A 14019-nucleotide genomic window follows, 5' to 3' on the forward strand; every position below is an offset into this window, starting at 1 on the left:
TTACCGAAATAATCGTACGGGCACAAAGTACGAGCAAAGCACGGACCAAAGTACGGCCACTAAATGATTTGAAAGCGCATTTTGGAAAAGATAAAATAATTTTTCGGATGAGTATGAGGTTTTCCGGTGATAAGATCGAAAATTTTCGATTGAAACGAATTAGTGAAGGTGTATAAAACAAATCCTCTCCTATGTTTCTTTGCGATATAAAACACCAGACAAATTGTTGTAGGTTTTGGTTTCATTTTAAATAAAAAATACTTTATTTTCCCCGTTTCTTGTTTTCGTGTTTCTTCTATGTGTGAGAGTGTTTGCTTGTTTATCGCTTTCCTTTCTTTAGTTAGCTTCGAGAATTTTTCATAATTTTACCACCGTTTTTTTCATCCTGTGTTTTTTTTAACTAATAACCTTCCTATATATGTTTTTTTTATTGTATAATAGTTAATATTAATGATAATCATATTACAGTGAAATGTATAATTATCATAAATATAGTCGTTTTTCCTTTAGTGTGAACTGGCTCCATTCCGCTGCTTCTGCTCTTAAATGTTTAGTTGGGTTTTTCTTTTTGCTTGAGAGCTAAATAAAGCGTTCAGCTCGCGCCGCTTGTTCTTAATGGCTATAAGTTTCACTGTATGCTGAATTCGCTGTACGAATGTGTGAATGGGGAGGAGGATTGGGAGTGTGGCGAGGGTTAGTTACGTCTCGCCATCTACTGTTCTCGTTTAGTGTTACGTTCAAAGTGAGTTAATCTTAATAGCTCAAGTCGTAGCGGAGTGAAGGGTCGCCAGAAAGTAAACTGATCCAGGTGCTAAAGCATGCATTTGGGGAGCAGCCCTAAACACAACGATAAAGCTTTTGAGTTGTTTCACATTCGGGTCGGTAGTAGCGTTTCGATTTGGTTTTGCGTTGTTTGATTGGAATAAGTACAGTGACGCGTGGAACCTTCCGTTCCGCGCCGAGCCATAAATGCAACCAATGTGTTCGCCCTCATTTATGTAGTTCAATTTCAATGCAGACAAGGTTTTCTGATCTGTTATCAGTCGGAACGGCTTTTATATTGGCTTTTTGTTTTTGCATGGCTGAATATGCTTTAACCATTCATACACTTACGAATGTCCGCGGAGGGGGTATCGCGTAGCTCAGCCAAGAAACTGAGTTAAAGTATCACATTTTTACATAAATGCACTCTTGCACATAATCTTCCATCGTGGGGTTCGCTTTGCTGCGTTGTATTTTTTGTTTAATTTCTGTTTCAAACGCTCATAGTGTGGGTTTTTAATTTTTCTGTTTTTATTCGCTAAATATTATCCGCTACTGCACATTGCCTAACACGGAGAAATTGAACCGAATGGCTGATGGCGTTTAAACAATGCAACTAACAGCCTTTGCGTTTATGAAAAGAGTAATTTTTAACTCGAAAACCAAGGCAGATCTGTGTATTTTGCAATTGGAAAAGTATATGTGATTCTAAATAATAGCTTGTTTCAACAAAGATTGCTGGTATCTTTCTCTTGGAGGTTTATCTTATCATTCTCTCGCAAATGTGGTTTGTTTTTCGTTCGTTCGACAATCAAATAGAAACACAATTTGTTTCCCTACAGGTTTTTAGCAGCTAATCATGTCTCTAAAGTTAGCCGGGTTCCTAACGTTTGTTTGTTCACCATTCGCTACGAGCGCTCGCGGCCCTCATTATGATGGGCCCTACTTAGCCCCTTTTTTGCTACCCTTGTTTATTTCCTAATGTATTTTTTCTTACTTCAATGTACAGAAATCGTTAGAGGAATTTTCAGCTAGTATCGGGTTGTGCTTTTCTTCATCCAGATCATCAAGTTGGTTTTTTTTTATTACTTTAACTATTTGCTCCGTTCGGTTGCATGTTAAATATTTTTATATATATTTTAGCCCTTTCTGCCCCCGTTCCGCAGCACGGAAGGTTACCCTCAAACGTAAGATTCAACACCCCCCGCACAGGTTTGGAGGAGGGTTTGAATGTGTTCTTCAAATTTTCAACATTTGTTTTAAATTACTTATCTTAATCAACGTTCTTTTGGTTCGTTTCTTTTCAACTTCAACTAAAACTTGCCTTCAAAGCGATTCTGTGTTTCTGTTTCATTTGTTTCATTCTATACTGTCGCATTTCGTAACCCATCCATCCTGGGACCGTGTGTGTGTGTTTTGTTTTTAATTTCCATAATTTTTTTATTTTATCTAACTAATTTTATAGATCTTAAGTTTACATAACTGTATATTTTTGTTGTGTTGAGTCAGGGTATTGTATTGGATTTTCCGTCACACTACAGTTGCTTATCTGTCGTCGGATTTAGTTTTCCATTTCATCCAAGACATCGTTTCGCTATGATAGGTTCGATTACGTGATAAACCTTCAATCGATCAATTGCAAACAGTCCGTCAATGTGTATTTTACTAGGATAAACCAGATGGTTTTGTAATAAACAAAAAGTAAATCACTAATCATTTCTCTTTCCTATTAACTTTTAACAAACACTAGTTATGGGTGTAGATCAAATACAAACAAAATGCAACAAAACAAAATAGAGGTACAAAATAGTAAAGAATTTTCTTTTTCGACTTTAAAATGATTGACTTGAATAGCATACATTTGTTTGTGTTTGTACAACACGATTTTCTTGTTATCCTTAGATCAAAATTGAAAAATTAAATTGAAACATGCAATCGTCAAGTATAACATTTCGCATGAAGTCCTGATTACAAATGATTGGTGTAATGGATGGGCATTCTAACTTATTTCCTCATTGAAAATCATGATTTTTCGTCAAAAGTAATAAAAATGAAGCGTAATAAAGAGTCTTGGGTATGCTGTTATCTATTTTGCCGTTCCTCTGTTAGCATCCTTGTTCGTTGGAAGGAGATTATGATTCTTTCTGTATATATTTCCTTTTCTCGTTTTGGTTCATTTATGTCACACCCTTTAGGTTCACGAAGATGTATACGAAACGTGGAACGTGATTACAACTCTTACAGTTTGTTTCATTTTTCGTTTGCGCTCGGTTCTGCGATGGTTGGAACAATATTGGGTTGCATGTTTTCGATCCCGTTTTACGTAACATGTTAATTTATTTTCGCTCTTGGATGTTTTTGTTTTCCTTTAGAAAATCACTCACAAACTATGGCCTTTTCATTCATATTCGTGAGTCTTCTGTGGCTGGAACAAAAACAAACTGCACCACGATTGTACAACTTTCGTTAAGTTTTCGAAGATTATGATTACTTATGAACGTTAGGAAATGGAAACAGGGGAGAGTAAGTACGTTAGATTAGAAAGCGTTTCTTTTTAAAAAGGAAAAAAGAGAATGTTATCTTAGTGTGTGTGTGTGTTTTGGCTAGGGAGGGAGGGGTGGTGTTGTTGCGGGCGTCGTCGTACGTGTGTGGTGGCCGGTGGTACACGGCCACCGATGTGGCCTTGCACGACCTCGGAATGTCATGCTCTTCTGCTCCCGTTCCCTTCCTTCCACCTCTTCCTTCTACTCCTCCTCCTTCAGCGCGTGTGTTCCCGTTTTTGTTGGATGGTTTGGTTTGTTTAAGATAAGTTTACGTTACGTAATGCGCAATAGTGTGCGTAGTGAGAAAAAGGGTAGTATGAGAAAATTTTCGAATGATAAATGTATGAGTACACCGCAACTGTTTGTTTTTAATAATTATTTCCCGTTCCTGTTAGCCGCGACGATGATGAAAAACGTCGTAGGAAAAACCTATAAACTTATTCGTGGCACCCACTGAAAAAACTTTCGTAGTAATCCCGGTGTAGTGTGTATGTGTGTAAAATGGCGAAACCGTTAAGTGGCCCGCAAGGATGGACAAGGTCAAATTTGAGGGTTGTATCGCGGAGTTTCGTGATTTTGCAAACGAGTAAAGGTTTGTGGCGCTGGTGAAATGATCGGTGTTAGTCAAAATGGGTAGGATTAGGTGGCGTGCCCCCTCTGCTGGATGTTTTATATTGTTTCCGTTTACCTTTACTTTACGAAAAGTGTTTATTTCGACCATTGATGGTTTTTTCCTTCTTCCGAACTCATCCTTACATATGAGCTCCAGAAAAGTGAAACAAAAACAAAGCACTGAACCGTTGCGCCAGCAATCAACTATATTCAACAACGTGCCCCTCGCGCCCGAGGGGTGTTTCGTACTCAGCAAAAACTTGCCAGCTTCCTAATCCTATCTGTGTTGCTCAGGGTGTGCTTCAGTTTTTCCTACTGTTTCTGGTTGCTGTCGTTTGCTGCTGCTTCAATAAGGTGTATATATATATATGGCCTTTCTATTTTATTTTATAGTTATTTACATATAATCCAACGGCACCCGCAAATTAACAAACATTCGCTTTTAACACGCCAACGCCATGCGCCTGCCATTTCCGTAAATAGTGTTTTCAGTACGCTGTGTATGTATCGGGATCGTCCGCTCCAGTAGCTGGAACAGCCGGTAAAGCACAGTGTCGCAGTTCGACGGGACCTAACGGGCGAGGGAACGAAACCGTTCGCCATTCGGCAATTCGACTGTTCGGCGTGAGCCACCATGCGCCTCCATTCCGGCCAAACAAGTGTTGTACTAAAAAAGTACCGTTATCGTTCCTTTGTGTAAGTGTGTGTGTGTGTGTTAGTGTGTGAGAGTTTGTGTGAAAGGTGTCAAGTGTAATGTTTTTAATCTGGGGGTTGTTCTGTTCGTTCTCATAGCCATTTATTGCATAATTGACTATTTGATACAAGTCTTCGGTAATTGTTGTCGGTAAATATACGATATCATACACGAGTTCGTTGATTGCGGCGTACTTCGGAGGGCACGCTTGCACGCTGAGAAGAGGGGGAGGGTGTTGTGATTTGGGTCCCCCCACCCACATCATCGATGGCACGATCGCTGCAGTCTAGCCGAACTCTGCCCCACCGAATCCGGTTCCCGTTTTGCGTGGATGTCCGCCCTTTTCAACCGGATTCGGTTTCGTAGAATGATTCGTTGGTTTTGCTCGGGGAGGAACAGTTGCAGCACAAATCGGACACGCCAATGCACGGCTAGTGGCGCGCTGCTCAGTTATAAATATTAAACCTACAAGTCTTGCAACACTGTTGCTGGTAACGGTGCAGTCTACAAAGGCCCATGGTTTTTACATTTTTACAGTACCTCGATAAGTCTTTGCATTCCGAAACTGTGGGAAGAGACAAGCGGGAAGAGAACGCGATCAGTCAATGTTCGATCAACGATCAAAAGCAGAACTTACGGTTCGCAATACAGGGTGGTCCTTTACACACTTTCATAACCGCTGGTCGCGGCTGATCCCGGCACGCATTTCCGGCCGGTTTTTTCGTGCCGTACCAAACGCACTGCAGTATCCGGTACTTGATGCCCTGTCCCTCGCAGGCCGCATTGCACTGGCGTTGGAAAAAAGGAGCGAGGATCACGATTAATCGAGCTTCAGTTCAATCGGAACACAACCGGGGATGGCTTTCACTTACGTCCGACCACGGCTCGACTCGCCATACGCCCTTGCACAGCTCGTTGTAGCATTCCTGCTTGGTGACGGGCTTCTCCTGGTCCTCGCACGGCTTCTCGCTGTCGCCCCGCGCACCCTCGAACTGGCAGAACACGTCGCGCTTCTGGAGGGCCGTGTGCCACGAGAAACATTTCGACTGCTGGCACGCACTCCAGTCCGTCGTGACCCAGCGTGGGCATTCGATGTTGCCGCACTTGTCCACCGTGTCCGGCACCGGCAGGCCGGCGTCCTCGCAGAAACTGTTGTCGACGGTACGGCTCGCGTTAGACATCCGCAGCATGCAGTGGGCTGAACGGAGCTATAAAGTGACGGAAGAAGATATGGGAAGTATGTGTTTAATTGGTGAAATAGTTTTACTTGAGATTGAAAGAATGTGGCTGAAGATTTTAACTTCTAATCACTTTTCCGATCCATATTGAATGGTTTTATAAGCTAATTTCCGTGCTATGGTATTACAAATGCATACTAAGATAACGATATTTCAGATATAATGGTTTAGAAAAGAATACTTTTTCCACAAATTCCTTGACAGTAACATTTGCAGTATTTGCAACGTAAAAAACTTTTACTAAACTCATCAAATAAGTTAAAAATGTCTGTCTTCACTTCATATTTGTTATGTTATTTACTATGGATATATTTGAAATTAGCAACCATATAAAATATGCTACATAAATAACAGGTTTAGATTTAAGAAGAGTTAAGCTAGAGTTTGTTACGGTTCTAATGATACGTGTAATTTATTTGAGGTTTCCCATTTTATTTAGTTTCGCTCTCCCTTTTCAATAATTTATAACCTCATAAGATTGCATTACAAAGCTGTGCGTTATTCTTTTAAAAGTGTAGTTCTATTGCTTTATTTACTATTGTCACAAAAGGAACAAATAGTTTGAGATCGCTTGTGGTAGTACCAGACAATTAGCCTGGTATTAATTACAATTTGTTTTCGGCTTATAAATTTATCCCGACCTTCGGGGTCACCTTTTTTAAATAAATTAATCAGTCGCCTGATCGTTGAAGTTGATTCATTCTCATGACGTTTTAACAGGCTATCTGGCGTTAGGAACGAAAGTACTTCTTGCAGCTATATTTATTGTAAGTAGATTATATTGTGGCGTCATGAGGTGTGCAATTTATATACATTTTATTACACTTAAAATTAAAATATTTAAAATTTCTTTGCAACAGCCTTTTTAAATATTACGGAAGATATTCCCAGGCAATCAAATTTAAACCGTCTAAACAAATAATGTTTCAAATTCAAATACGACATCAACCAAATTATAGTACAATCCACTATGCCTACCTTGTAGCCACCACCGTTGGCGCCACACGTTTGCGAACATTCTGACCAAGGGGTGGTCATCCACTCGAAATCGTAACCCTCCGCAACCTGGCCGTCGTGGCTCATCGGCTCGTCACCCACCGTGTCGCCGGTGCCGGTGCTGGTTCGCGACTTTAGCAGCTGATAGACGTTCATGGGCCGGGGCGGATCGGCGTACTCGTCATGCTCGCCAGGCCGACCGATCGATCCGTCGAACGGATCGTACCCTTGCTCGACCAGAAACTGGTGCGGTTTCGTGTTGCTAAAGGTCTGAAACGGCCAAAGAAGCTGTCGTAGCAGGGCGCAGAGAGATGGGAGTGGAGATAAGTAGGAGGTTACGATTAGTACATTGTAGCCGGGGGCGGGAAAGTCGTGAAGTATATCACTGTATTTTGTTATTGATGAAACAGATTGTTACAAGTTGGATGAAAATGCATGTAGAAGAAAGTGTATGTTAGCAACGAGTGGTTCGTTTTTGCGATAATAAAATTCGTTGTTCAGTGCTCGGTGCACAGCTAAGGCATATTTATTTCGTGCAAAGGTGCACAACTAGGGCATATTTATTTCGTGATAGTTTCCATTCTACCAATGGTGCAGTAGGTAAGTGATAAACTAATATTATTTGCAATGGCAACAATTAGACCAAAATATTAAAATATAATATTGTAACGAAAATATTGGTTTTTGTTATCTTGAACATCCACTTCCTAAATCTGATGGATGAGCTGAGTATTGTGGAAATTCTAATAAATGAGAAATTACTTTCAACAGTGATCATGAAGAAGAATTACCTATTTGTGTCCATATGTGTATGCATTGGGATTTGGGTGGGGGTCGATGCACGACGGGAGGTGCACAAGGGAGTGAACAATGAGGGAGAAAAGAAGGAAAAAATTCAAAGTATAATATCGGGTTTGTGCTTTACTGTGAGACGGTTGTCCTCAAACTACATCACAACAACAGATTTGCTACGAAGAGTGAGGGAAAATACGAGCTGAGAATTATATTTCTAATTTACTTTGTCTAAAGGTTCATGCATTATAACATTTCAACACAAATTGTAACAACAAACATTTAAGAAAAGAAAAAAAGAAAACATATTTATAATGACACGAATGAAAACATTTTGAAATTTTCCCACATTCGAGCGAGGTGAATGCCGTTGGAAAACGTTCAAGAGAAACCCAACCGGTGTCCCATATTGATACGCAATTTAAGCGTACCGAGAAACGAAACGATAATTAATTAAAGTAATTAGTGTTTTCTGCCCGAAAACAAACAAACAAAACAAAAAACCATAAAAAGCTGGCTATGTTGTGGGCATAAGAGTTCTTGTGTGACGCCTCTTACGGGTGACAATTTTAACTGTTTATCGTGTGTTCGTGTGTTCCCCTCGGCAAAGACCACCAGAGTTAAAATACAAACAACCCTTTGGGTTGCCATCATTTTGTGGCGCAGATTGACCAGGGCGGTTCGACCGAGAATGGTTTCGAACAGTTTCGGTTTAATTGAAAAATGCTCACAAGTCATGTTACGCACGTTTATAAAAAAAAGAGCACAGAAAACAGAGTCAGCCGACTGATCGTGTTCTGTTGGGGAGCACCAAAGAAGAATCGATTGGAAAATAATTTTCCCTACGAAGGAAAAAAAAAGAACAGATTCCCTCCGGGTTTGGTGTTGAAAAGCAACACATTCGTGCCAGGCACGGCGTTTCGATCAGATCAGACCGAGGCACATTGGACAATAAATAAGATGGGTTATAGTAATTCCCCCAGGGTGGTAGATAGAAGCATAAAGCACAAAACCGTTGGTAAAAAAGGCCTATTTCAAACTGCCCTCTCGAAACAGAGTCTCGGTAGGCGGAGAAGGCCATCGACAAATGATGAACACAGCCATTAGTTTCAACTGCCGATTCAAACGAGCGATTAGTTGCGAATGGGGCGAACCTTAGTTGTCGCATCAGCAGCTATCCGTTTCGTATGTGTGTCTGTGTTTTTTTTTTAGAATAGAATTTTACGATTTAAATCCGTTACGGTAGAGCAAACCTAGTTCCTCCCCCATCTGTTTGTTAATGGGGCTGAGGTTTCGGTTGAAAATATTTCACCACAAGCCGGGTGTAGTTGGTGGGGTATGAGGGTGGGTGGGTTATAATGGTAACGGGCGTCAGGAGCAAGGGGAGCTCATTGCCGGGGTCGAGATTAACGGGATAATTATGTCCCGTAATAATTTATTTACGAATGAAAAATAGCGGATTGACACATTCCGCTCGTATGAATGCTTTTAATTAAACCGAGCACCGCAAACGACCGGGCTGGGAACCTCAACTCGCCCTCTCCCGGTGGGAAATGGGAAGCATTGAAAAAAAAACGCGGTGTGGGGGTTCAAAACAAAAAAAAGTGGGAAACCCGTGGAATTCGTAATTCCCATCGATACCGCAAGTTTCGCGATTGTTTCCAACGTCGGCGGCAAGGGCTGCTCGGGATCGTACAGCAAACTGCGTCCGAGTGGTGATTATGGATTCTTGTGTTATTTTTGCCTGATTTATATGTTTACCGTAACATAGGCGCGTCGCGATAAAAGTACGATTGCGTGGTTTGAGCTTTTTTTTTTCAAATGCTATCGTGTTGAAACTATTAAATAATATTGATATCCGCAGCGGACACAGGGGAATAACAGATTGATTATTTAAGATTTATATTGACCATAGATTAAACGCTGGAAGTCTTTTGTTGGCTGGGCACTGATTGAAAATAAACAAATTGATAATCATGTTTGCTGACGAAAAGGTCGGTTTTTGAAAATGTTCCGCCCAAATGCATAAATTTAATGGTACACGGCCATAGGAGCATAGAAACGATCCTGAATAATAAAAAAAGCTAAGCTAAGCTGCTCTGTTTTCATAGTTTCACCACGTTGTCCAATACAATAATTCTTGATTACCATAAATCTTACAGAATGCTGTAGGATGCAATAACGTAACGAAAGTATTCTCAAAAACCCTATACTACCAAGAGTTGAAGAAAACTAATAGAGAACTCGTAACAATTTGAAATTTCACGAAGCAGTCAGCAAACGAATAATTGTTTTATATTTGATCAGTTTCATAAATTGACTTCCTTTGTAAATCTATAAACAAACAGATAATAAGAAACTGTATGCGTTCAGTAAAAAGTGCAAATGATAATAAACATCCAGAACATGTTAAACATAATGCACACGAATCATCAGAAGTGAAAAATCTTAGTTTCTTAGAATGAAGGTCCTATCTCAGCACATTCATAACTTTTCCAATGGGGTGGGAAGATAATTTTCCTCTCCATTGTTTTGATTCAACGAAACCGAACCTCTGGGGTGAGGCAAAAACTATGTCTAGGTTAATAAAGTAAATGTTGAAACTATGTTCGAGAGGAAATGACATGCAGTCTTTCAGGAACGGTCACTTCCTCATCTCTTTCAATGTTCCCCCAGTTGGTCCCCAGTTGCCCTGAGGAAAAATGTCATTCCTTGCCCAAGATCTTGTTTGAGGAAATATGGCTGTGACCGGAAAGTAGACGGTTGGCAAAGGCATGCAGATGGAATTGTACTTCCCGCTTAAAAGATGAACTCAACGAAACAAACTGAGTGTGAGAGAAGCGTTTGAAGAGGGCAGAAAATCAGTAACAAGCTCATCCAATGGCAGCAAAGATAAAATGATGCCATACGCAGAGAACATTCTGTGGTGTGTGGATGGAAAAGTATCCCCCCGGGGTGAATCTGTTTCAAAAGAAGTATAATGAAATGCTTTCGCTGATGCACTTTCGTTGTGATGTGAACCCGGTAAGCGTGTTTCTTTTATCTCGATACATGAAAAACAAATGGAACCGTCATGCAGCAACAAGTGAAACAACTGGATGGAGATGGAACAACCAACTGAATACGGTGAAAACGGTGCGATCGTGCTGCCATTTCATGCAAACATTAACGAAACGCGTGCAGTGCGTAGATCAAGTGCTTTTGCGGCGTTCCTGCTCGCTCGTTCACCGGAAGTACATCAGCGTGGCCTTTTCCCCTAGCGGGAGAGGTTGCGTGAAGCCGAATGGAACTGAGCGGAAGGAAGCGCGCGAACCCGCGGGACGCCTTCCGTGGATAGTTTTGGTAAAACTCCTCATCTCACCTGTAGGCCGGCCAGAAGATGCTGGAAGTGGGGCAGCGGCATCGTACGGGTGCCGGAGCTGGCCGCGTTGGACGCATCCGACGGCACCGTACTGCCGGAAACGGTCATTTGCGAGTGCGACCGCAGTGGCTCCTTTGGAGTTTGGAGATTTCAACGAGATGCGATTTCGAGCGGGATTTGGAAAAAAATGCGCGTTGTTAAAGGAAAAATGCGATTTTTGATTGGATAAATGGTAGGAGGAAGAGAAAAAGGAACGGAGCAGATAGAAAGATATAGAGAGAAAGAGAAAGTTGTGGACGGTTAATAGCTTTTCTAAGGGGAAATGTTTTAATGGAAAGACCTTTACTGTAGCTTTACACAGACACCTCTAGTCCCTTCCGTTATTTGCTACCCCTAACCAAGCTTTCCACTTTTCAGCAAATAGTCTTCTAAAGGGGATAGATGTGTAACACTTACCTCATCCTCCGTTCCATCGTTTTCGTTTAAATTTGCGTCGTGCTGTTGCCGCTGCCGGTTTTTCCCTCGATTTCGTTCACGATTCCTTCGACCACTGAAAAATACGACGAGCGAAACATAAAAATGGTTTGCATGTTTAAGTATCTACAACATTTTGTACTGAGTTTGAGGAGAACAGTTTCCGTAAGTATATACAAATCAGTTTTTACTCAATCGAATTTGGGTTTATACTAGGAAGGATAAGAAATAAGAAGGTAGAAGGAAATAATTCTATCACAATGGAAGTAATAACAGGATTGTGCCCTTATTGACTTTTTCACATGTTACAAACGAGAAGTTGGTAAAAGGTTACAAATAGAGAGTTCAGAGATTCTAAACTGATCGAATACATCACTTAACACGTTGACTGCCCTGGTTATCATTTTGGATAGCCAACTGTAATTAGTTCTAAAAAGTTTTTGCTACATAAAAAGATGAAAATGCAACATTAAAACTGTAGTACTATTAAAAACTAATTCTTTAGAAGCTAAATTTTTGCTTGGCCTGAGAAAACCGTTGGTTTGATAAATGTTATAAACAAATTTTTTATCAAAAACTATTGTACTAAAAAAGTGTGCTACAAATGCTTGGCAGTAGTCGTGTTAATTATCCGATTTATATTTATGAGTAATATGTTAAATTACAAGGCGCTAGATGAAAACAAGGAAACACGAGGTTTTCAAATTCAAGTTTCAATTTTAGTATAGTACACGTACCCTTTCTCATCTTCGTTCCCGTTCGTCATGCCGTACGAATGCGCCCGCAACGCGTTAAGGTCCGCTCCCTCCCGGTGCCGTTCGTGTTCTTCGTTCGGTTGATTCTCCGCTCCCGGTTTGGCCTTCACCGCCAGCTTGAGATCGGCGTGACTTAGCCCAGCGTGGCAGGTGTAGATTCCGGCCTCCCGGAACGTCACGTCCAGGATGCGCAGGGCGCCCTTCTTGGACATTTTGATCTTTTTCGTCTTCAGCAGCGGCTGCTGATCCTTGGACCAGCGGATCTTGGTCCGGTTGAAGCGCTTCACCGGGCACTTGATCTTCACCTGCGTGCCGTAGAAAACGGTCGCCGCACCGCCGATCTTGAGCGTGATCTTGTTCTTCTTCGGATCGTGCTGGATGAAGGTGGAGTTGGTGCCGGCGATCGGTGGCCGCTGGTCCTCCGGGGCGCACGCCTTCGTGTTGCACGGCTTCTTGTCCGGCGGTTTGCTGCTCGGGCACATCGAAGCCGGCCGCTCGACCTTGTGCTCCTGGGCCATGATCTGTTTGCACTCGACGCGGCGCTCCTTCAAACCACCGCCGCAGGATCTGTGGAGAGAGTTGTTTTAGTACACTTTAGTACAAATTGCGGCGACGATGGAGAGCGATACTTACTTAGAACACTTGCTCCACTCAGACACCTCCCACCGGACGGGGCAGTCGATGATGTTGCAGTACTGCCGATCCGGCTGCGGTTTCGTAGTGCACATGCTGTTCGGCACGATCATCGTGTTCTCGCCGCCGCGCGTCACCTCGTGGATGCACGTCACCTCACGCGTCTGTATGCCGAACCCGCAGGACTTCGAGCAGGGCGTAAACTCCGAGTAGTTCCACCGGGGCGGACACGGGATGTCGTTGCACGTTCGGATGCGGGCCTCGGGTTTGGTTTCGGGCGAGCACAAGAACGGCGACACTATTTTCCCCGTGTCGTCCCGCACGCAGTTGATGATCAACTCCTCGACACCACCGAGACAGGACGCGCTGCAGCTCGTGTAGCCTTCCTCACGCCACGAGTACGTCTTTCCAGGAACGGCCGCGTGCACTTTGATATTTTCCAAGCTTTGCCGGTTCCCATCCCTGAGGCGAGGGGCAAAAGGACAGAAAGAAAACTCAGATTAATCAATGCTCCGAACTTTTCCATCAAAATAGTTTGAATCAAAAAGAAAAAAAACACACACACACACACGCAAACACAAAAGCTCCATTGGAGCGACGAAGCGAAAAGTAATAAGAGAGAAATACAATGTTTCAGTACTTGAGATAGGTCTCCTCGTGGTTGTGCGAGTAGGAGCACGGCTCCATGACGCAACGTTCCACCTCGTCCAGCGGCTTGTAGGCGTGACAGAGCGAGTCGTTCAGCACGGCGACGCGCTTGGAAAACTCGAGGAAAATCTTACACCGGAACGGCTTCCGGCGGATGCCCTCGCCGCACGTCACGCTGCACGGTGACCATTCGGTGTCCTGAATGTAGCTGCACGTCCGCCCGTCCGGCAAATGTTTATCGGAAGGCGTGTAGGACGACAAATCGATCGGTACGAGAAGAGGAAAGCAGACAGCGATGAAGCGAAGGAAGGGGATGAAGGAAGAAGGGGGTGTAAAGAGGGAAGAAAAAGAGAGAAAAAGAAAAGATGGTAAGCGTGAGAGAGTAATGCGCAAGCCGTCGGGATTATAAAGAGGCCCCAATCGGGAGGAGTGTATTAGAAAGAATTCGTTCCATTTCAGAGTACCTTCCGCGATAACCATGAAACATTTATAAATAAACCAGATGGAAAAA

General features: G+C 42.5%; 1 protein-coding gene across 1 annotated transcript in view; it reads right to left on the minus strand.

The window, feature by feature from the left end:
• Positions 1 to 5057: 5057 nt before the first annotated feature.
• The window catches only part of LOC131293198 (protein madd-4), a 36080-nt gene continuing 27118 nt past the window's right edge, over positions 5058 to 14019 (minus strand). Inside the window, exons 10-18 of the mRNA XM_058321277.1 lie at positions 13501 to 13716; positions 12861 to 13322; positions 12210 to 12794; positions 11455 to 11548; positions 10999 to 11130; positions 6828 to 7133; positions 5484 to 5819; positions 5249 to 5399; positions 5058 to 5176 (exon numbers count right to left, since the gene is read on the minus strand). Coding sequence (XP_058177260.1) covers positions 5058 to 5176; positions 5249 to 5399; positions 5484 to 5819; positions 6828 to 7133; positions 10999 to 11130; positions 11455 to 11548; positions 12210 to 12794; positions 12861 to 13322; positions 13501 to 13716 — 2401 coding nt within the window. The remainder of the gene's footprint in view (positions 5177 to 5248; positions 5400 to 5483; positions 5820 to 6827; positions 7134 to 10998; positions 11131 to 11454; positions 11549 to 12209; positions 12795 to 12860; positions 13323 to 13500; positions 13717 to 14019) is intronic.

This window comes from Anopheles ziemanni, chromosome 2 (genome assembly GCF_943734765.1).
Source record: "Anopheles ziemanni chromosome 2, idAnoZiCoDA_A2_x.2, whole genome shotgun sequence".
Lineage (NCBI taxonomy): Eukaryota > Metazoa > Arthropoda > Insecta > Diptera > Culicidae > Anopheles > Anopheles ziemanni.